Source organism: Apteryx mantelli, chromosome 5 (assembly GCF_036417845.1).
Source record: "Apteryx mantelli isolate bAptMan1 chromosome 5, bAptMan1.hap1, whole genome shotgun sequence".
NCBI lineage: Eukaryota > Metazoa > Chordata > Aves > Apterygiformes > Apterygidae > Apteryx > Apteryx mantelli.
Genome location: NC_089982.1, coordinates 67,061,001 through 67,082,571, shown reverse-complemented (window position 1 = coordinate 67,082,571; position 21,571 = coordinate 67,061,001). Strand labels below are relative to the sequence as shown.

The 21,571-nt window shown below is 37.9% G+C and overlaps 1 protein-coding gene across 3 annotated transcripts in view; it reads right to left on the bottom strand.

Annotated features, from left to right (window-relative positions):
- SEL1L3 (SEL1L family member 3) overlaps window positions 1-21,571 on the bottom strand; it is a 37,528-nt gene that overhangs the window by 7,875 nt on the left and 8,082 nt on the right. For 2 of the 3 annotated variants that reach the window (XM_067298161.1, XM_067298162.1), the window contains 16 exons: window positions 19,170-19,291; window positions 17,735-17,850; window positions 15,253-15,308; window positions 14,078-14,210; window positions 13,320-13,452; window positions 12,413-12,559; window positions 11,775-11,986; window positions 10,547-10,726; window positions 8,573-8,692; window positions 7,807-7,947; window positions 6,567-6,629; window positions 5,531-5,707; window positions 3,845-3,972; window positions 3,108-3,191; window positions 853-943; window positions 658-742 (listed from right to left, as the gene is read on the bottom strand). In XM_067298161.1, the coding sequence (XP_067154262.1) occupies window positions 658-742; window positions 853-943; window positions 3,108-3,191; window positions 3,845-3,972; window positions 5,531-5,707; window positions 6,567-6,629; window positions 7,807-7,947; window positions 8,573-8,692; window positions 10,547-10,726; window positions 11,775-11,986; window positions 12,413-12,559; window positions 13,320-13,452; window positions 14,078-14,210; window positions 15,253-15,308; window positions 17,735-17,850; window positions 19,170-19,291 (1,988 nt within the window). The remainder of the gene's footprint in view (window positions 1-657; window positions 743-852; window positions 944-3,107; window positions 3,192-3,844; window positions 3,973-5,530; window positions 5,708-6,566; window positions 6,630-7,806; window positions 7,948-8,572; window positions 8,693-10,546; window positions 10,727-11,774; window positions 11,987-12,412; window positions 12,560-13,319; window positions 13,453-14,077; window positions 14,211-15,252; window positions 15,309-17,734; window positions 17,851-19,169; window positions 19,292-21,571) is intronic. The other variant, XM_067298163.1, reaches the window with a different exon arrangement.

Below are 21,571 nucleotides of genomic sequence, written 5' to 3'. Positions count from 1 at the left end.
GTAAACTCTGTACCCTAACAGAAAAACTCATAATAAATTAGATAAGGAATCCTTTAGCCTTCATTAGTTTCTCATGACTCAGTTATGATACGGAAGTATATTGGCTTTTGGATTTTCTTTTTGATAAACTAAACAGCATGAACTCCTAAAGTCTACCGCTAATTTTTTAACCCTTGAGTCAATTGCTCAGGCTCCTAAATGTCTAGCCCTCTCTTGGAGCTCAACTTTTTTTTTTTTTTAATCCATTTTATCCCATAGTCGGGACATTCTCAGAAAAACTGCTCTGAAACACACTCCTTAAATATATTTTTTCTGATATTCTTGTCAGAACACTCTAAAAAGGAAGTCCATGAAAAGCAGGGATTTCTCATTTAAAGATGACAATTATAAAAAACTGTGTAGCATTTTTCTAGAAGATCAATCACTGTGTCTTGTTATTGCAGAAAGAAGAGAGAGCAAAAAGAAAAAGACAGATTAGCTTCAAGCACATGGTGCAATTTGAGTATGGAGAAGACAGAAAATACAAAACTCCATGTCTGGCCTTTACTCTTCCCTCAACTTGCTCACTCATATAAAAGTTGTTACAAATGTAGTACTGGAAATATAAAACTGCACTCCTTTAGAGATCTGAAATCAGAAAGAGCTCCTTATACATACCAAATGAGGGCGCGTTGATTTGAGAAACAGAGAAATTATAGTATCTCCAAACACAATCGGTTGCTAGGTATTTTGTTGCTAGGTCCTAGAAAGAAAATAAATTCATTCATTTATATCACAGATAAGGTATGAGTATCACATTATCATTAATGAGTATTCCTTTCAGGATAATGTGCTGTGAATACATTTACTTACTGGTCTTTCTTCACAGATGTGTGCTAAATTTGACTGTGACACTTCAATTCCGGTTTCAGCCGCTAAAACATAATGCAGCAGAGCTTCATGCCTAGTGTTAGATAAAATAAATCAGTGAAAAAAATAACAAAAATCACAAGCATTTTAGTTACAGCTAAAAGGTACTAAAGAAATGGATACAATCACTTAGCAAAATTTGGGTACAAGGTTTAAAAGCAAGAGGCTGGCAAAGCCATGCAACAGCTACATCTACTGGCAACGCTTGGTGTAACAAACCTTGCAGGAGCTCAAGAATTTTCAATTTTCTCTCTTGTATTAAGGCCAGGGCAGCTCCAGTGAGCATTTGCTCTTTCGGAGTGCAAGACTGATGATAAAACTGAATTGATATTAAGCCCAATTATCTATTTAAATGTTTCAGATAAAACTCACTTAAAAAATCCTCCACTTAAACTCTGTAATTCACACAGCTGTGTTAATATCTGTCAAACAAGAATCTGAGTACTTCTTTGGTATGTTTTATCCTTTTATTTCTACTATTTGCCTTGTATGTTTAGATTATAAGCTCTGTGGAACAAGAAATGTGCAAGCGAACAAGCCCTAGAACAGTCTCAGTCACTCTACGGACTCTAGGCACTACTTCAAGTAATAAAAGCTAATTTATGCTAATAAAGCAAGTAATAAAAGCTAATTTTTCATTTGCAGCATAGTGTTTCAGTACTGCAGTACAGTGGTACAGCACTGCCTCTGATTCCAGAGGATAGTTTCTCTTTCATGTTCTCTGTCACTGATCTACTCAATATTATGAAGATTAAGTATTCAAAAACTAAAAGGTAGACTTTTTTAAAAATCATGTGTTTGGTTTTAAAAATCTGACATATAAAAAAGGTCAATCTTTGTGTAGTTTTTCCTATCAAAGCTTCTAAGGGTCATGCTTTCAAGGACTGTCTCTACAACATAAGCTAAAACCATGGCAGGTTTTGGGGTTTGTTGGCGTGTTTAACTGGAAACAAATAAGGTCACATATACATTTGACGTCAGGAGCAGGGATTTAAGCCAAGAAACTTGAAATAAAATTGATGAAAGCAGTTGCCCCTTACAGAATATGCAGGCTTAATCTCCTGTTTCCCAACTGCCTCTGCAAGATTCCAAATTCTTCCCTGTGTTTGTCTTGTAAAAATATCTGGAATAATGGAGACCCGGCACCACAGGACTAATTCATGATACCTAAGCTGGGATGTTAGTTCTAAACTAAAAAGAAACTTCTCCTAGAAATGGATTATTCCAAAATGATCCACTGAGCGTTTCCTGCAGTGAGTTCTTCTAAGTCTGAAGTATTAACTAACTGCTAGCAGGGGCAGGCTGTGTGACTATATGAACCATTGTCTTAATCAAATATGACAGTTTCTATGGTCTGACGCCTGCCCGTACAGAATCTGATGTTTATGCCTACAGGCAAAAATGGAGCATCAACTTGGAGGCTATTTTAAATCCTCTTGGCTCATTGGATATTGTTGCCTATTATGCTTTAGGGAACAGAGAATATTAACTATTTAAAAAAAAGAACAAATCTAATCTAACAGCCTGAGTTTTCATGACATGGGAGAACTTCTGCTGTCAATGTCAGTTTGGATTATTGGACAGTACACTGAATTCACTTGTAAAATGTCTTGCCTACTACTTGAGATTATGGCTGACTAAGTTCAGCGATACTGTGCGTGACAAGGCATGTCTTATCTCAGCATTATGTGTCAGTATTCCTTGCAGTGTATTGCTACTTCTAGCCGCCTTGAGGCTTATATCCCCTAGAATTTGTTTAAAAAAAAATAAAAAATGAAGAATTAGAAAAATAAAATGAGACATTAGTTTCACTGTTTTGGCTTTTACTCAGACTATTTCTTATGAAGTCCAGAACGGCCCCAGTGCAAAAGCATCATTTGCCTGCGTTGGGCTGATGCAGCATGAAATTCTCAACAATGTACTTTCAGAAACTCTCCCAAATTTCAGAACAGTGTGGGCCTTGTCAGCTATACCTAGTCAACATTCCACTCTATAAACTCTTTTCCACTTGATTCTCTCCGACTTGTTGAATTATGCCTTGGATTAATTCCTATTTCCCTTTATGTCAATAGGTGTTTTGCCACCGATTTCAAGGTGCTACAATTTGTATTTTGAGGTGATGGCCCAGTGTTATTTTATCATGCTAGTACATAAATAAAAAATAGAAAAGGAACTTGAAGAGAACAGAAGGAACGTACCATGAAAGTTCCAGATAAGCATTGAGAGCTTTTCTGATGACATGCCCTAAGTAGCCATTCTTCTCTGCAACGTGTTTTGCCCAGCTGTAGAAAAGAACAAACAATAATAAACGAATAGCTAACCCCCAGTAATGTTATCCCCATTCACGTTGACTCGAAGGACAGGAAAGGATGTGAGATCATTTAGCCTGACTTCTCCCATAAGACAAACTACGGGATTTCACAGTAATTGCTGCATCAAGCTTTTAACTGTTGACTGAATGAGAACATATTTGTTCATACATCTCCACAAGTGTATCAGAGATATATTTTTTCTTTGCAAAATTACTTTTTCTTTTTCTTTGAAGAAAACAAAGTGCTGTAACTATTCATCACCCTTTTTGTTGATGGAAAATATCAATTCTACCACATCAGGAGCTTGATATCTCTTGATGAGCAAATATGCCTTGGTTTGTTAGACAGCACCTGGATTTTTTTTTTTTTCTGGAACAGCTCAGAGACTGTGTACCTGCAAATACGGAGGTTCACTAAAAGTACTCAGCATCTCTGAAATCTGCTGGATATTTAGATAATACACATATTAATGTGGATCAAACTTAACTGCAGGGGAATCTCTTCTCAGGGAGGAAAGCACCATGCAGTAAAAGATATTTAGACTATGGACTTAAAAATCGCCAATAGTCGAAGTAACCCAACCAGAAAAACATTCTCCTTTAGCAAATGGTTTCATTCCTCACATTACAGCTTTTTCTGGATCTCTTGGGAAGTCTTCCATATTTCCTGTGATGTAGTACAGTGAGCATCGTAACGTCCCTTCTATATGTCCCCCTTGGGCAGCTTTATAGAAATATTGTGCAGCTACTGTCTGTGAAAAAACAAGACACAATTAGCAATGCTGCATTATTAATGCTTATTAAGCTTTGTTTTCAAGGTCTCATTTCATTAAATAAAAAAAAGGCAATTGGCTAGAGAGACCAGGTCAGTTTAACTACTTTTAGTGTAGTTAGGTGAAATGATTTCCTCTGTTCTAACTTTCTAATAGTTCAGGCTGGAAAGAAGTTTTTTAAAAACTGGAATTCTGCTAATATATTGACTTTCAGACAGAAAGGTATATAAATGAGTAACAGGCACCTGGCAGCATACAAGTCTTATGTGTGCTGACAAAAGTAGGTCAATGATTCACTAGTAGAGAGATTAATAATGGACCCTGGAGCAGAGAGACAGAACAGGACTTTTCTCCTGGAGATGTCTAAGGGAACGCTGGGATGCTGAGGAGCAATGGCACTTCCCAGTGTGTCTTGCAGTGCACAGCGACAGCTCCCAAGCCTACGAAACTGACTGATAAAACATAACACAGGCTGAGCAGCAGGGCCAGGGCTGCAGAAGTGGGAGGGCTGTGTGACTCTCCATGTCTAAGCCTCAGAAAAAGTAACCTGCAACGCAAAACAAAGCAGCATACAGCCTGAGATAAGTTATTTCAGGAACTTTTTAACCATCAGCATCTGTTTTATGTGAGTGATCATGGGCTTCAGAATATCCTTACTGTGCTGTTGTGCTCTATGTGCTGTTTGGTCATAAACTACCCACATAAGGCATTTTTGGCAAAGTTACTTACAGGAAGTATAACCAAAGTAAATCGTTCCTGTTAGGGAAAATAACTTTTCTCACTGACACATTCAAAATTAAATAAATAGGCCATGTCACAGAAGGACAAAATAAAATACTGTAGTCTATCAGGATTATATTAAAGAATTACATTTTGCAAATCTAGCTTGAAGAACTTTCCACACGATGCTGAGGTTCACAGAAGTTATACGAATGTAGCATAACTGTTTAGAAGACCTTCTGTTCAGGGATAAGCTTCTGCTGCTTTTATTTATTGTGGGAAGCATCCTTTCCCATAAAGTACCAGAGAATTCACTGGGACTTCTGCTGACCTGAGCAGCTACTCTGCTTGAGTCACAGTGGCAAAATTAAGGTCCTTAAGAAGGTTTAAAATCCAAGACCTTTCTATTTCTATCTCAAAATCAATTTTGTAGGCATTTTTTATGCAATTTGTTGTATATTCTGCAATGGTCCACTTTGAAGGCATGAGAACGTGAGAGAAACTGAATGGATCAGATGATGTGAGAGCACACAGAATGCTGGTTGGTGTTAATGGAAGGAGGAAAGCAGAGGTAGCCCCTGTCACTAAATCTGCACCTGTTTTGTTCCTAAATTAATGGAACACAAAGACATGCATGACTGAGATATCTGAGTAACATCTCTCAAAACAATCTGACTGAATTTCCCAGTAACACTGTTCTCTGTGATAAAAAGTATTAAAATCTGACTCAGAGTGAACACAGCAACCTCAAAAATGAAGCCCAAATTTGTAAATTGGGCCCTGCTATAAAAAAAAGTACCATTAAATATTTACTCACTTGATTTCTACCAAGCACTCCAGGGAAAATCCCATCTAAATAAAGGACACCAAGGTTGTACGATGCATCTGGATTTCCCAATTCTTCAGCAATTAACCAGTGTTTGGCTGCATTTCTGTAGTCTCTTTTAAAATTGTGGTAATACCATCCCAATCCGTTCACTGCCTGGGGCAAGCCCTTGGGGAAAGAAAAGAGCAGGCTGGGGTCACGCACTTGGTGCTGCTATGGATCACCTTGTGGATCCATGATGCTGCTATGGATCAACCTGCTGTTGGACTGTGGGCATTTGGTGAGCTTGCCTGTCCAGCCAAAATTCCACCCATCTGGGACTAAGGGATACAAAAGTTTGCTGGCTTTTTTGTGCTTTTCTTCCTTTAGGCCTCACGCCGTGAGCAAACCCTCTCCAGGCAAGGGACAGCAAAGACATTTCCCTCAGAGTCTGTTGGGCTGTTCATTAAGGAATGGTTCCACCCTGAAATGCAACTCTAGCATCTTCTATAGAGTCTCGGCCCTGTCTGTACTCAGATTTGTATTTGGTTATTAGCAAAGCCCTACGGACACTGTCAGTAGTTTAACTAGTTCGGGGTTTAGAGCTAGGAATGTAGCCAAGGTCTAGGTATGGTTATGTTCTTATACAAAGCAAGCTCACTAAGAATATGGCTTGGCTTATCTGACTGTACTAGATCATTAAATGGAGTGAGGCTCCTTTCCTCTGTTGTGCCCCTCAGTGTTATCCCCAACCCTGGAAAAAGTAAAAGGTTTTGGGACATCCGTGTCTTCTCCCTGAAGTATAGATGACAAGGGGAGAGACAATGAGTACAGTCTTTTGCTGGTCACCAGCATCCACCTGGAAGAGTTCAGCTACTAAGAAGGCAATAATTCTAAATAGAGTGAACTATCAATAGTCCCAGTGAAGACAGGGAAGAACCAACTATTTACACACAATTATGATAGTATGCATTTTATATGTATCAGGGTTCATTATTATTAGCACCTGCTACAGGATGATTATGATCAAATATTTATTATATTTTACCTTGGCTGCTGCTTTCTTCATCAATTCTAAAGCAAGTTTTGTGTTCTTTTTCACACCTTGACCCTAAGAAATGGATAGGTGAAACAATCATTTTTTACAAATACAGAATACAAGCTGATGAAAATTCACATATACTCATTCAAAATGCATTTTTACATTGAGTCTGTTATTTACTAGGGCTTATTCAGCTCTAAAGAGTTACAATAAAAAAGCAGCTTTGTGCCAATCATTCCTTCACAGCTTTACACAAGCTCAATGATCCAGTTTAGGAAAAACAATTTCACTAGTTGACCCAAATGATTTTTATGGGTAAATAACATCATATTTCTTTATGTTTCAGTAATTAAAGAAGAATGAGTAGCATCAATAGGTTCACAGATTGTTCACAATTTGGCAGTGGATAAGAGCTCTCACCTTTCCTGAAAAAGGCTGTTGGGGTATCTCTAGAGGACATACATAGATGTAATGCTGATGATACTCATACAAAAAAATTGCAGACACAGATCAAACAGACCAGGAGGCTCACCCCACTGTCAGGGATGCTCAAAATTAACAGAAGCAAAACTTGAGCAAGCATTTTGTATAGAATAGCCCTCCACAGGCAAAGGAACGAGGTGGACATCTAAGAGGTCTTTACTAACATCTCTAATCTGCAGTATACTAGATTGTCTTATGGGCCACACTGCTTAGCTGACACAGTTTATCAAGACTCAGGCAGGGTTATGCCTGCAAGTTTAGCCTGTGTAATCTGCTGCTTCTAGTTCAGAAGGCCCAGCTGCATGGGGAGACTGTTAATTCCTACTCAAACAAAATTTGTGCTTAGAGATCTAAGAAAGGACATTCTGAGAAACAATCTAACTTCCACCTACATCTTTACACCTAGACCTATGCCTACTAGCTGGTTAGATCTTCAGGGGTGCCAAGTCACTAGGAAAAATGAGGGTCTATGATTTCGGTGGGATTTTGATCTTGAATCTGGCTAGGAATAAAGTGACTAAACTGGTTTTAACTTACTCTTTTTTGTATTTTTGTGCATATCTGGTAAAAATTAGTATTAGATTCATAACTATTGAGTGATTTTCAGAGCTAATCTAAAAGCACTGTGTATGCTCTCACAATGTATCACTGCAGATAAATTATAAATGTTCATATATGTGAAACATTTATAATTTATCTGCAATGACACATTTTTTACTCAAAGGAATGATTTTTTGAAGTGAAAACATGAAACATGACTTACTTTAAATAACACAATGGCATAATCATATATTAACACTGGATCTTCTGTTTCTATTGCGCCCTTTTCATACCATTCTATTGCTGCTTCAGGATTTTTTGCGACTCCCTGTTGGCCCCAAAACAGCATCTGAGCCAATCGTTGCTAAAAGAAAACAAGGTAAACATCAGTGTAATAAACGTTAGCATTGAACCTGGAACTGAAGGAGCAAACTTTTGTAGTCTTAAATGGATTTCAGTTATGTGAGGAAAGTTTTATGTTTTAAACAGTTTGAAAACAGTTGTTTATCAGGAAAGTTCAGAGAGGGTTTCCAATGGTCAAATGTACTGATAACAGACCTACAGGAGGTTTGGCTTTTGCAGGTGTCAGTACTGTGAAAGTCTGGCTTGATTTAAGTGTAGAAGTAAATGGTAAAGGCACTGGTAAATGCATGCAAATGCCTCGGTATTACAACATACGATGCCAATCTGAGACCAGCAGCAGCAACTGCACAGTGTCAAATACACACCAAAGATCAGAGAAGGAAGTTGCAATTCTAAGTCTTGATCACCCTTTCCTTTTGCCTTGCATCATTCTTAGGGCTGTTTGCATGGTCACTGGATATTGTGAGACAGAAACATGGGAAATAGCTCAAGCTCACAAGTAAGATGTAATTCTGAGTGGGAAGAGAGCAAGTCGGTCCTCCCCAGTAACATTCCTATGTACTCTGCAGATGTACATACGCAACATGCATATAAAACCAAGAAAGGGGAAATGTATTACTTTGTACCTGCGCAGCTGCATTTCCTCTTGTTGCTTCATGTTTTAACCACATAAAGACATCACCATTTTCTTTTGTTTGAGCTTTTAGCAGTTCATCATCCATCAGCCTCACAGTTTCAACAAATGCCTGAGAAGTAGATGAACAGAAGGAAACCATTGCACAATGAATTCGTACACCTGTCACCAAATGAAAATGTTGCCTTATCCTTAAAAACTTGTGCTCAATTCTGGGTTTTAAAATTCTCACTATCCCTTTGCTGGCCAGTGCATTAGGGAACATCCTTACACCCAGTGTAAAACCATTTGCTGTTTTTTTCAGACAGATCATTTACACTGACCCTTTCAATCTTTCAAGAGTTTGTGTAGCAGACTGGCATACAGACAAGCCCTTCCTAAACAAGACTCACTTTTCTGTCAGTCTGCTTTCTCAATGCAATCGGGCAGAGACTCCCAGGATAACAAGCTGAACTGCTCCTAGGAATGAGAACTATGGCAGCGAAGAATCTTTGACTTATTCAGGACTCTTCCTCTAAAGCACCACAAGGAGTTATTTTTTCCAGAGACATATAATTTGCTTTAGAAAAAGAAGATAAAGAAGGTAGAAAATAAAATGAAGGAATGATACAGAGACAGAAGGCGCTCTTTTTCATCACCGGAAGTTGGAGGAGCTCATTAAAAAAATAATTCCTGACTTTAGGCTCTAGAAGTTGTAGACATATCCCCAAAATGGGCAACTGGAGTCATACTTTGAAAGAAAGTCTTGTATGAGAAAGGAAAAAAAAATCAGAGAAGAAGGAAAGAGGGATAAATAACTGCACATATGGTCTTGGCAAGTTTCACATGAGAAAACAACTCTGAGAACTGAACTCATGGAATATTTGGAGACTTGCAGTTTCCAAACTTCCTACTGGTAACAGAGACTGCAAAAGCACCACAATCCCTCAAGTAACTGAAAAGCTGTGAGAAACCTAACCAAGCCAAGCTTTCTGTGATGTTATAGAGTGAAAAGTCATGGTGAAAAGCCAGGTCATAATGTGACTCTGCTATACTATAACTAAGGTAAGACAGGCTCAGGATCAATGCTGGGGGCAGCAGTACAAAAATGTAAATCCACTCTACACCACAAAGGAATGCCAAGATGCCAACAACAGAACAAAACTTCCTAGTTTTATATGCACTTAATAATGGCAAAGAAGTGCTTTTGTTTCCTAAACTTGCAGCAAAAGCAATGATATTTACAGAAGGAGGCTTTTTAGTTTGTACAGAAATATCTTTTAAAAAAATCAAAACCAGGCAACTGATAAGCTAGCAGAAAGCTTAATGAAGACCTGCTGTAAGATAAAGCTTTCTTATCTAGGTGGCTCTCTGTCAGTTTTCAATTAAAATCTATTTTTTTTCTACTACAATACTCAATAATAATTCTTTCTGATAGACCTGGACTCTAGTACTGGCCTAACTTGTTAAGTATTTTTACGGATAAAGACATGTTGTCTCGTGTTCAGCAACTACTTCTGAAATGATTTTATTGTTAACTTTATCTCCTTAGATAGATATTAAACAGCCAAATCTTTTATATTTGATTATAGAAAAGATATACGTAGGTAAAGGACAATTCATCTTTCACTCGAACTTCACAAAGTTTGGCTATTGAAGTAGCAGACCAGACAACAATCATGTCCATTTAAATTAATGAATAAGAAACTGGGCGAGGAAATAGGGCCCAAGAATAAGACTTAGATTTTACTGAAAGATAGGCATGTGGATAATTCTGGGGATTTAAGCCTAGCTTTGACTTGGATTCCCCCTTCCTACAAAATGAATTAATGATACTTACACATAATTTGGGGGATTTTGTAAGGATTAGATGAGTTAATGTTTGTAAACCATCATGAAGAAGGAAATGTTCTGTCTACATGATTAATATTAACATATGAAAAGTCATTTGCATAGAGAAATTCGGGTACACTTAAAACTCTTTTACCTGTTCCCCTGTTATTGTGTGTTGATCCAAGGATGTCTTTATTGCAATATTACTGTAATAAGCATATGACAGCTCCAAGTCAAGTGGATAGTTATTAATGCCTTGGTAATGTTTATAGCCAAGATTCATCACAGAAAGTCTCTCATTCCCCTGAGCGCCAACCAAACTATACAGCAGTCCCTGGCAAAAATCAACAGACATAAATAAGAGTGAATTCACTGCACATCTCACAAGTTTATCATTTTGGTGGAGATTTAAAGGCTGTATACAAAGAAGAGAGTGCTCCTAATAGTAGCAGATATACTAGCTATATCATGTAAACACAGAAACAGAATCCAGCATAGCCCTGAAGTCTGTTACACATATAGAAAGCTTTGAAAGAACAACTACACTCTCTAACTACTTTTCAGGTACCGCCCTTACTCTACCACTGAGTGTGCAGCGATTTTTTTATGCCACTATATCATAGCGTTAAGCTCTCCTAAAATATTTTTTTCAAAAATATGAAGGTGCTTCCTGAGTCTGACCAATTTTAGACAACTACAAGCAATCTAGGTGCTTTCAGAAGTCACTATATTTAGTAACTTAATTAAACTTTTTAAAAGCAATGATTTAAGTCCTAACATTTTGGACTGCAGTGGACCGGCAGCACTCGCACAGCCAGCTATCAGGTCTCCACTTAGGAAACAGTAACTCCTTAAGCACTCTTATTTGGACACTTCTAATTATTTGACCATATTCTCAGTGCCCCATTTTTGCACAATATACCATGGGACTTCTTTCCCAACTGCATTATGCAACCTTTTCACTTTAGGAGACTCTCCTAAAGTGAGACCTTTTCATACCCGTCTGCAATTGACTGTGGGTGACTCAAGGGCCATTCCCTCATCCTATCTCCTCAGTGACTGGGAAAAGGCTATGTTCCACACTGTTCACTTTACCACCTTCTCTAGGTCTTACTAAACCATTTCTTTGCTTATTCTGGATCAACAGGATAAAGGCTCCTGCCATAAAGACTTCACTGCCATTGGGCTATTTAAAAGCAGCTGTATTGGGGAACCCCTTCAGTCACAGCCTGAAAGGGGATCTGGTGATCAGATGAGGCAAGAAAAGCCATTTCCACTTCACTTTTTTTTCTTCTAATGAGCCTAAATTTATCCCATTTTATAAACTGCCATTAAAAGGTAATTAATTTCACAGACATAACTAAACGTATTAAGTATACTACCTTTGAACGATCCACAGGCACACCTAGCCCCGTTTCAAATATAACTGCAAGGAAATAGGAAGCCTTATGGTATCCACAGCAACTGGAATCCACCAAGAGAGGGATAGAGGAGCCCATATTGCTTAAGCCATCTGCACTGGATAGACCCTTTGCAACCTTCTCAAATATCCTCCAGCCAACTTCTAGAACTGTATCATTTTCATCTTCTAACACTAAAAACAAAACATAGGATGCACAGTTATTGCAAGAGTTTAAATCAGGCATTTATTTCCCCTTTTTAATTCAACTTTACTGAGTCAGATTTTGCTATTCCTTCTCAAGCCGAACAGCATTTTCAATGCAGACTGCCAAAATTTCCAGAGATGCAAGGAATTATTGAATAGGAATGGTGAATCAAAATCAAAAAGGCTATCTCAAAGTAACTAACCACTAGAAACATAACTATGTCTGTATTTATGCCTTCTACTTCATAAGCCATCCTCATTTGCAATGCAACATGTAAGCTACATGACACTCCTTTGCTAAATTAAGTGATATGAAAAAAAAATCTGCAAAACATGAACTGAAGTCAAAGCATGCCAACCTATATGGCATGTATTGCAGAGTTACTTTGGAACAGTAAGATAAAATATGATTACCATCTGGTGAACTGAAATCCATCTCTTTCAACAGTTTGAACAAACTCTGGTATTTTTCCCTGAGTTCTTTTCCCCACATGAAGGCATCACATTTGGACTTTTCTCCATATTTGTGAATCTGCTTTGAATAATAGTTTTCATAGTGACCTAGAGAAAATGAGGTATTTAAGACCTGAAAACTGGCTTGGCTGGTATTTAAAACAAACTTCTAGTAGAAAAAAGATGTTTTTAGGATAAATTAAATATTCATGGACAAAATAGGCATATCTTTAATGCAAAGCAGTGTTAAAAACTGATACAGCTAGCACAGGTCACTTAGAAATACAGAAGATAGACACACTTTATTCCATAATCTTGTCACAATGCAAGTAATCAAATTCTAATTGGAAAGATAAACTCGTGTTCAGCACACATTTAAGGTGTGTTACCCTTCTTTCATTAAATAAAGTGGTTGCCTTGGTATAAACCTGTCAATTACTTCCCATCAGGCAACTGTGGAAGAGATACTCTAGCAAACAATGTACAGTTTTGGGAAAGGACTTAAAATACATGTGCCTTTTGGTCATTTGGGAATTAAACAGAGGAAATGAAATGTAACAGCTTTACATTTTAGCTTGAAAACATTTCTTTTTCCCTTTATGTGCCTGCCTTTTTACAGGAGAAAAATCAAGAATATGATTTAAATTTGTATTCCACGGCACGAAAGCTTTTGCAGAAACAAAAACACAGTTTTAGCCAACAGTAATGAGGCTAAACCCCTTCAAATTGCTTCCCCCCCCCCCTTTTATGTGTATAGCCAAATTTAGGTTTACTTTTGATAATCACTATCCAGTCTTTGGTAAAAGAAAAGAAAAGAGGTCTCCAAAGATGACAGTTAAAAATATATATCTCACAGATCAATACTTACAATCTTTTTGCACAGGTTGGCCTTGCCTTACAATGTGTGTGTACCCAGAAACTATTTCTTGAATGTCCATGCATCTCTCATAGTAGAGCTCAATTTGTTCCGTTGCTTCTTTGTCATAAAGAGGGTTAGAAATCTAGACAAAGGCAAATAATGGAAAAATGACAACTACTCTGTTGTTGTTGTTCCTGACAAACTTGTTGTTTCTCAGGGAAGAGATTGTTCACAACAAAGCTGTATTATGTTCATGTGCCAGCTAACCTGATGCTGACCGCAACAGACTATGGCCTTAAAGAGTTAGCATAATCCAAGATACAGTGGATGAATTTCCAATCTCAATCAAGCCAATGGGACTTTTACCACTGGTTTCAACAAAACCATAAATTAAACAAATATGTTCAATACTGCATCATCAAAAACTCTGAGAAACTGAGCACTACTGAAATATAGGTCCTTATTTATATGCAGATTTAGGAACATTGCTTTCACATCCACTTCTAGAAGTCTTGTCTTTTAGCATTTGAAGCAGTACCTAACTTTCCTAGATTTCAGTGGAAAATGCTCATACATTGGTTATATATTCCCAAGTTCTATTATGCTTGATAGCAAGTTTATCACTTGGTAAGAGCTTCAGTAAACAAGAAGGTCCTGTGTCTGTCTGCATCGAACACTCTTATGAGCCCAGTGAAATTTCCCTAGGTAAAAGAAAACCATAGCTGGCTGCTAACGCTTAAACATTGTCAAATACTGCTTTTGTTTACCCGTTCTGTTTCCAGCACATTAAGACGATAGTATTTCACAGGTCCAAAGAATGCTTCAATACCATTTGCATACCCACTGCCTCCAAGAACAAAATATCCAGCGGTGTCATCATAATAGAAATCTTCCCTAAAACTTGAGAACATAGGAGAGAAATAAACTGGCTATCAGGAGGTACTATGAAAGAAAAAGAAATTGATATCTCCTAACTTTGGTAACTGGCAGCCTTAAGTTCATTGCCAGCATCTATTTCTTTTTCCCATCTGTTTACTCTCAAAATCCATTCTGCAATCTGGTATGGTAAGTTCTGGAGTAGATTTTAGAAATACCTTGATTACAAACATTAAAACAACAGGGTGTTTTCTTTTGCTGACACTGAAGGTGAAGTTTTATGCACCATTAAACAACCTCAAAGATTTCAGTTTCACCTCTCCCCTGTACTTCTCTGTAAAAATGGCATGAAAATTTAAGTTCTCTGTCTCTTGTAGTTACTATCTAAAGATTTAGTTTCCAGTGTGTAAACCACAATGGGGAAGAAAAAGAACAACACTGAAATCTGCCATGCAATTTATTATTATATAGTTTCCATATGAAAAGGTTTTCTTAATTATTTATACAAGAGAGAGTCCGTTTTAAGTTAGAGTGAAAGGAAATTATATAAGATCTATTTTTAAAAAATGGCATATGATTCAGTTGCTTAGAATCAAAGTTAGGGCAAGAATAATAAAACCAAAACCTCTTGATAAGAGAGTTACGATGATCATGCCAGCGAAAATCAAAGGAGATTTTGCTACCTACCGAAGCAAAGCAGATAATTTCAGTGGTAAAATCCCCTAGTTCCCTCACAGCAATAGCAAAACTTCCCTTGACTTCAGTGAGGCCAGGACTTCATCCAAAGACTGATCTCAATGCTCCCGACCTCAGTTTTAGTGGGGCTTTGGGTCAGACTCCAGTACTGGATTGTGCAACATCAAATAACTCATATTATCAACAGAAATGTTCAGATCTTGTCCAATGTAAACACAGTAATGCATGCTGTTTTTGAGAGTGTAAGAGCAGAAAGAGAGCACTGACATTTTGAGAGTCATCTACAATCTCAGTTAAAAACTTGTACCCCCCCTTCTCCACATCTGAACACATACACATATTACTTGGCAAAGGGAAAAATGCTGCTTACATAAAAGACTGATGATGATGCCTTTTCAAATTCTTCCCAACACTGCTTACTTCTATCTAAAAGAATATAAAATATTAGTTATAATAGACTAAATATTACAAGGTATGTTGTTTAAGCCACATAACACTCAATTTTGAAAATCACAGCTGCAGCTTATTGTATCTCCTCTGTGTTAAAGGGGATGATGTCACTATCTGATTTATGTTGGGAAAGTTTAACGGAAAGCATTGGCACTGGTCTGTCCTAGCCAATAGTGAGAGAAGAAAAACAGCAAGAATAGCACAGATGTTGCCTACTTCAGCTATTTCATTCCTGTGTTCAGTTATGAGACATTAGTATTTTGCTGAAGCTTTCGCTCTTCCAAAGTGTTAAAGACAGTTTTGCTTATGTACTGGAGAGACGCTAAATTAAGAGAATATTGATCTTTTCAAAAAGCTCTTGCTTACAGGTGAAGAATGGCCTTAAGGCTAAAATAACACACCCTGACTTAAAAAAGTCTGGGTTGAACTCCTACTTCTACAAGAGATGCACTAGGTAGACTTCCAATGCCAGAATGGTTAAAAGTATTTGCATACCTGAAAAGGAGGCTAAGATGGGATTTTCAGATATGTTGGTGCTTTCAAAAGCTGTCTAAGAACTCACATAAGCACCCTGCAAAATTATTTGAAGTGCCTGGGTACCTTTAGGGATTCATCTGCATCTTTAAATGCTCATAAAATCTGGCTCTCCATTTTTTGATGCCTCAGTTCCCTAGCCTTCCCTAATTCAGGTGTTTCGCCTAAGGTCATGCTGGACTAAATGTATCTAATGGATGACTGTGAAATAAGTGCCTAAATAAGGAGATGCTTGTGTACCTTTTGAGGATTTAATAACTTGCTCCAGAAAGACACGACAATAAGATGGAACTGAACCACAGCTTCATCTGTCCCAGAGAATGGCTCTAAGTACTGGAATGTTTTTTAGTTTGGCTCTACTTCCTCTTCTTTCAACAAAAGTGCTGATTAAACTCGTTGTGGCTACCTTATTTCATCCAGAAGTGCAAATTATTTGACTATAGGTTTTACCTCATGCCTGAGTAAATTCATTCTGCCCTCTGATTGAAGAATAATTTTTTTTAAATTTAATCTTACAAGCAATCATCAAATTCCCAACAGGAAGGCACTAATATACCTTATGTCAACACTGATAACAGCAATTACATTTGCACCTGAAGCTGAGCTTCAGTCCATATGCTCTTCCTTTTCCACAAGCTTAAATTATAACTACACTTTAAACAAGCAGAGAAAGACAGTTCTGATTGCACAAAACACTTATTTCACTTCTCCCTTTAACAAAATCCTTAAAAAAGACGTTATATTAAAAATAATTGTACATTTCTACCTGATTTTCTTGCAAGACAAGTCTGCTCTATGGAACTTTGGCTCTGTTTCACCATTTACATGTTTAAATGTAGGTGGGGTACAAGAGGAATGGCAGTAGTTCAGACTACGTTGCTCTCTCTATTTCAGCTTTATCAGTCTTTTACCTCATACTTCCAATTTGTTTCAGTTGTTCTGCTGATTAATTAGCAATTATTTTTATGATGCAAAATGAAACCAATTCAGTCATTTTCAAGGAGAAAGAAATTGAGAGAAAAAAGACTGGAAACATTTTTGATGATTTTCACATTCTAACAGGAGGCAGAAACAAGAACTTGGGCAGGGAGACAGACTTGTTTTCAGAGCTGCTTTTGGAGGTTCTTGTGAAAAACAACTGTGATTTATTAAAATGTAAATTATGTATTTGATCTACCAGAGAGGGATGGTGCAATATTTTTCTGTCTTTTAATGGCAAGCAATCCTATGCTGCTTAGTCAAATATGCAAAACTTAGGAAACTGCACATGCCTTCTGCTTTTTTTCCTATGCTAAGTAAAAGTGACTGGAATACAGAGGTATGTTTTTATAAGAGTAGACTTTAGATTACCAAAAAAACGTTAGTTTTAGTGGAACATGTTGTTACTTTTCCTGCTGTTAGCAGCAAAACTATGCTAACAATAACATCTAGTCAAGAGGCCTGCTACTGTACACGGAAGTCCAGACACTTAAAATTTCATATCAGGATGGTAAAAACATTTGAGCCTCTAAGTCCCAGGCCCTAGGGGCTATTCACACCATGTAACTTTAAGTATCTAAGTAAGGTATCTAGCTAGGAACCCTGGTTGCCTATAGAGTCTGAAGTCTGCGGACAGCAACTATGTACGAGGATACCCACTGAATATATACTAATTCTAGGCTCTTACCTTAAGCATCTAAGCCAATTTCCCAAAGTTGGGTCTGAACATATCCAGCCAATTTCTAATTCGGGGGTTTTCGCTTTTTTGCTGTGTGAACATGTGCAAACTACACTATTTCTCTCAGCCTTAGCAGTTAAAACGGTTGTCAGAGACATAATCAAATTAGACAAATCTCAGTCTTGTTCCTGTAGTTCATTAGCACACATACCTCTCCACCCTTAAAGGAGAGATCCAGTCGAAACCACTGCCTCAGAGGAAGGCTGAAGCTAGTTTTCACTGCAAGATCATCTCCTCTAATGAGGTGCATCTGAATATGGACGTAACCTGACAGAGGAACAATAAGGTTAAAAAAAAAAAGGAAATAAAGTTCACAGCAATACTGACTGACATTAAGAATGGGTTTCCTATAGTATCATTCAGAGTGATTCCACCCTCTTCAGCACCAACAAAGATCCGGGGACTCACCAAGCAATACATCCATTCTAACAGAATCACAGGGAACCATGCTCCGTATTTCAGGTACATATACCAGATGCTAATGCATGGGCTCCCACATGAAATTATTGAGTCAAACCAACTTGTCTGAAGGATAAACCCATGCTAAACTTAAGACAAACAAGAAAAGCACTACAGTTGATCTCAACCACCAGGAAGCAGACTTGACTTCCAGCAAATAGCAGAGAAGAACAAGGGACATTAGTATTTACCCAATGCACTACTGTTAGCATGCAAGAAAAAGTGCGATGAACAGGTACAAGATGACTCTAGGCCCTATTACTTGGAATTGCAGAAGTCAGACTCACGGTCTGAGTTCTTAAAAGCAGAATAAGCTATTATGTTAATCTAGTCTAACGCTGTGAGTAGAACAGGCTCTAGAACCTCTTCAACCAAATCTTATATCAAGCCAATAACTTCTAGTTGAGTTGTCATTTTTGTTTGCTCTTTAAAGAAAAGTTTTTAATGGAAATAATATGAATAATGGAAAAGGTACCACAGCCCTAGGTCAACTATTCTAATGATTAATTATCTGGACTGGTAACATGACAGAGAAAATAGAAACAGCAAAAATAACAGAAAGGAAGAGATTAGTTGTGAAACTTTTGAGAGGGGAAAAATGTTATGTCTTATGAAAGAACCAGTTGCCTCTCAAGCTGTTTTTGAATCAGGGAATTAGACTGAGCTTCTTGAACATTACGTTATAGGAGAGAACTTGAACCATTTGGACTTTCTCTGAGGCTGTTCCAAATTTTCTTTAGGAAATAAGAATTGGGCACAATATTACAATATTAATGAAGGCTGTCTATCAAGAAAGGACTGTTTAATCCCAGTATATTTTCCTGATCTACAAGATTCAGTCCATCCTCCTGATAGTACAGACTGCTCTTGAAGAAAAAAAACAGAAAAGGGAACAGACATTTCTTGAAATTAGCCAAGATTAGATGGTTATGTGACTATTTTTCAGTTTTACTCTATTAATATAGTAGCTATTTTCCTTTTCAGACATAATGGACAAAAAGAAGCAATTCACAAGCGATCAGTTTCACAAAATAGGTCTGATAATGTATTTATAAATGTTGTTCTTAGACACAGGTCTACAAAGATTACATTGGTCCCTTCAGAAGGCCTTTTACAATATTACTTACCTTCCTCATTTAGAAACACAGCAGGAGTACTATACATTTCTTTTGGATCAATAAAATAGAGTATACCACACAGATCCATTTCACAGTAATGCAGTAAATACAGCCAGATTGAAATTGTGAACCTGCATGAGCAAAAAGAAACAATCAGTCCACTCCTGATGAGAAATCTCCCTTTGGTTTTTAAAACCTCTGTCATTTGAAAAGCATGCATTCCACTTGAACTCAGCAAACCTGTTTTACACATGTAATCTTCAGGACAGGACACATTCTATACAGTAAAAATCTGCAGAACAGAAGTACCTAAGATTTTTGGATCTGTGACCTCCTCTTACCTGTGCACTTTTGTGGTACTGACATGAAAGGAAAGGAAGGGAGTGTAACCTGAATCAGTTCCAGAACGGTGGATCTGAGCTCTGGCCAGACCCCACATCAGCAGAGAACTGAAAAAACAACTGAGACAACTGCAAGTCAACCTCATGCAATCAGACTCCAGGACAAAATCCCCAAATGGATGTTCTTATAATTTTGATTGTGGAAATCAGTAAGAACTAAGCTATCTCTTCTATGCTAAATGCCAACTGTGGAAATGTGCTTGGGAAAGGCAGTTAAAAATGAATCCAGCCTCTGGGTAGTACAGATATGAACAGCTGTCACAGAGTTATCACAGGATATATAAAGGTGGAGCCTGTGCAAACTATGGAGTTGTGGCGAATAAAAAGCAAACCAAAGACCCAATAACCCTATCTACTGAGCAAATTCTGTACAAAGCTGGAGTGATTTCACTGACTTTGATGACATTACAAAGCAGATTTGCTGAGGCACTAAAAGCAGAATTTATACCACAGTATTTGATTTTAAGGAGCTCCTCTGTGCCAGACTAGAACTGCTTCCAGTGCTATTAACAGGAATGTGACCACTTATTTCCATAAAAGCAAAGCTAGGACAATGCCGAATGCTTTTGAAAACCCTAACTCCAGTGGGTTATAACCAAACAAAGATTACAATTATTATCATCTCCTGATAAAGAAGTTCTCTTTTCTTACTGACTTTTAGGAGATATCACTTGTATTTTGTATTTCTACAATTAAGAAAAATGTCAATATTTGTTTATTTATAGTAGCTTAGTATTGGGTCAGCTTGCCTTGTTTCCCTTGAGAAAAATTACAAAACATACAGTACCTTGTATCTTTACCTAAACGAAACCAATGTAGGCCTGAAAGCCTGACAGCTGCTTTCCACTTCAAAAAGTGCAAGCATGGTGAAGTTTTCCCTAATAGAGTCTACACCTTCTGTAGCTAATAGTGCCATATCCTCCACAAGTAGTATGTGGGTGAGGTAGAATCATGATCGCTTGTAAATAGATCATTATAATCTACAGACAAACACTGTGCTTTCAGAAATACTACTTATGCTTGTGTATCATTCCTGTCATCTTCCATCTCTGGCGATAGAGCAAGCTGAAACACTGCAGTCTCCATTTAATCCTTGACTGTCAGTCTGAGCACATGACTGTTCTGGACATATTTCTCGGGACAAAGAGTTTGGGACAATGCTGACTCATTTCACATTTTCCACTGCTGCAGAAGGCTGTAAAGAGTGCATAGCCCCGTACAGCCCTATCCTAACCTTGCTGCAGACGGTCTGCGGGCAGCTGCCTCAAATGACAGCTGTCTATCTCCAGTCTGCTTTCATTACATTTAAGCTTATCTGCCCTGTTAAATGACAGAAGAAAATCTCTATTGGAAAGCTTAAGAGGGATCTTCTTTAGTCAACTAAATCCCTGACTGAAGTCAAATGAGTAACTTTAGTTTGATCCATCTGCTTCTGTCTGCCTTTTGGTGCAATGGGCATACACCATTTACTTAGAGACAGCTGAAGGAAAAACTGTGAGGACCTCTTCCTCTTCTATTCCATAACATAGCTATCTGAGACTGTCATGCAGCCACCATGCACTGGCAATGCTTCATGTTAAGACTGGCAAGACAACCTGAAGACAAGATGGGGGGAATTGTGTGGAGCAGGGAAAGAGCTGTATAAATTCATGCTATATATTCTCAACCAAACCCTCGGCATCTCCGTGCCAAAAGCAGAATGCAACTGCACCGGTGTGCCAAGGGCAGCAGAGTGTGTAAACCCATCCTGAAGAGGCTAGGAGCTAAAAATTGCTCCGTACTTATGACTTCAGTGCATAGTTCGATGCTATTAGTTCCTATGGAACCTGTTCTAGTTGGCAAGGCTTTTTTGGCACTCTCCTTGTGACTACAGGCCAAATGCAAACCAGCAGGCAAGCACAAGTTCCTGAGATCATCTCCTGTCTCTAATAATGCTGCCAGGGTAACAGCCTCTGGTGAGAGCGAGAGGTATGTCTATTTGTTTCTCTAAGGTTGCAAAATGTGACTGAA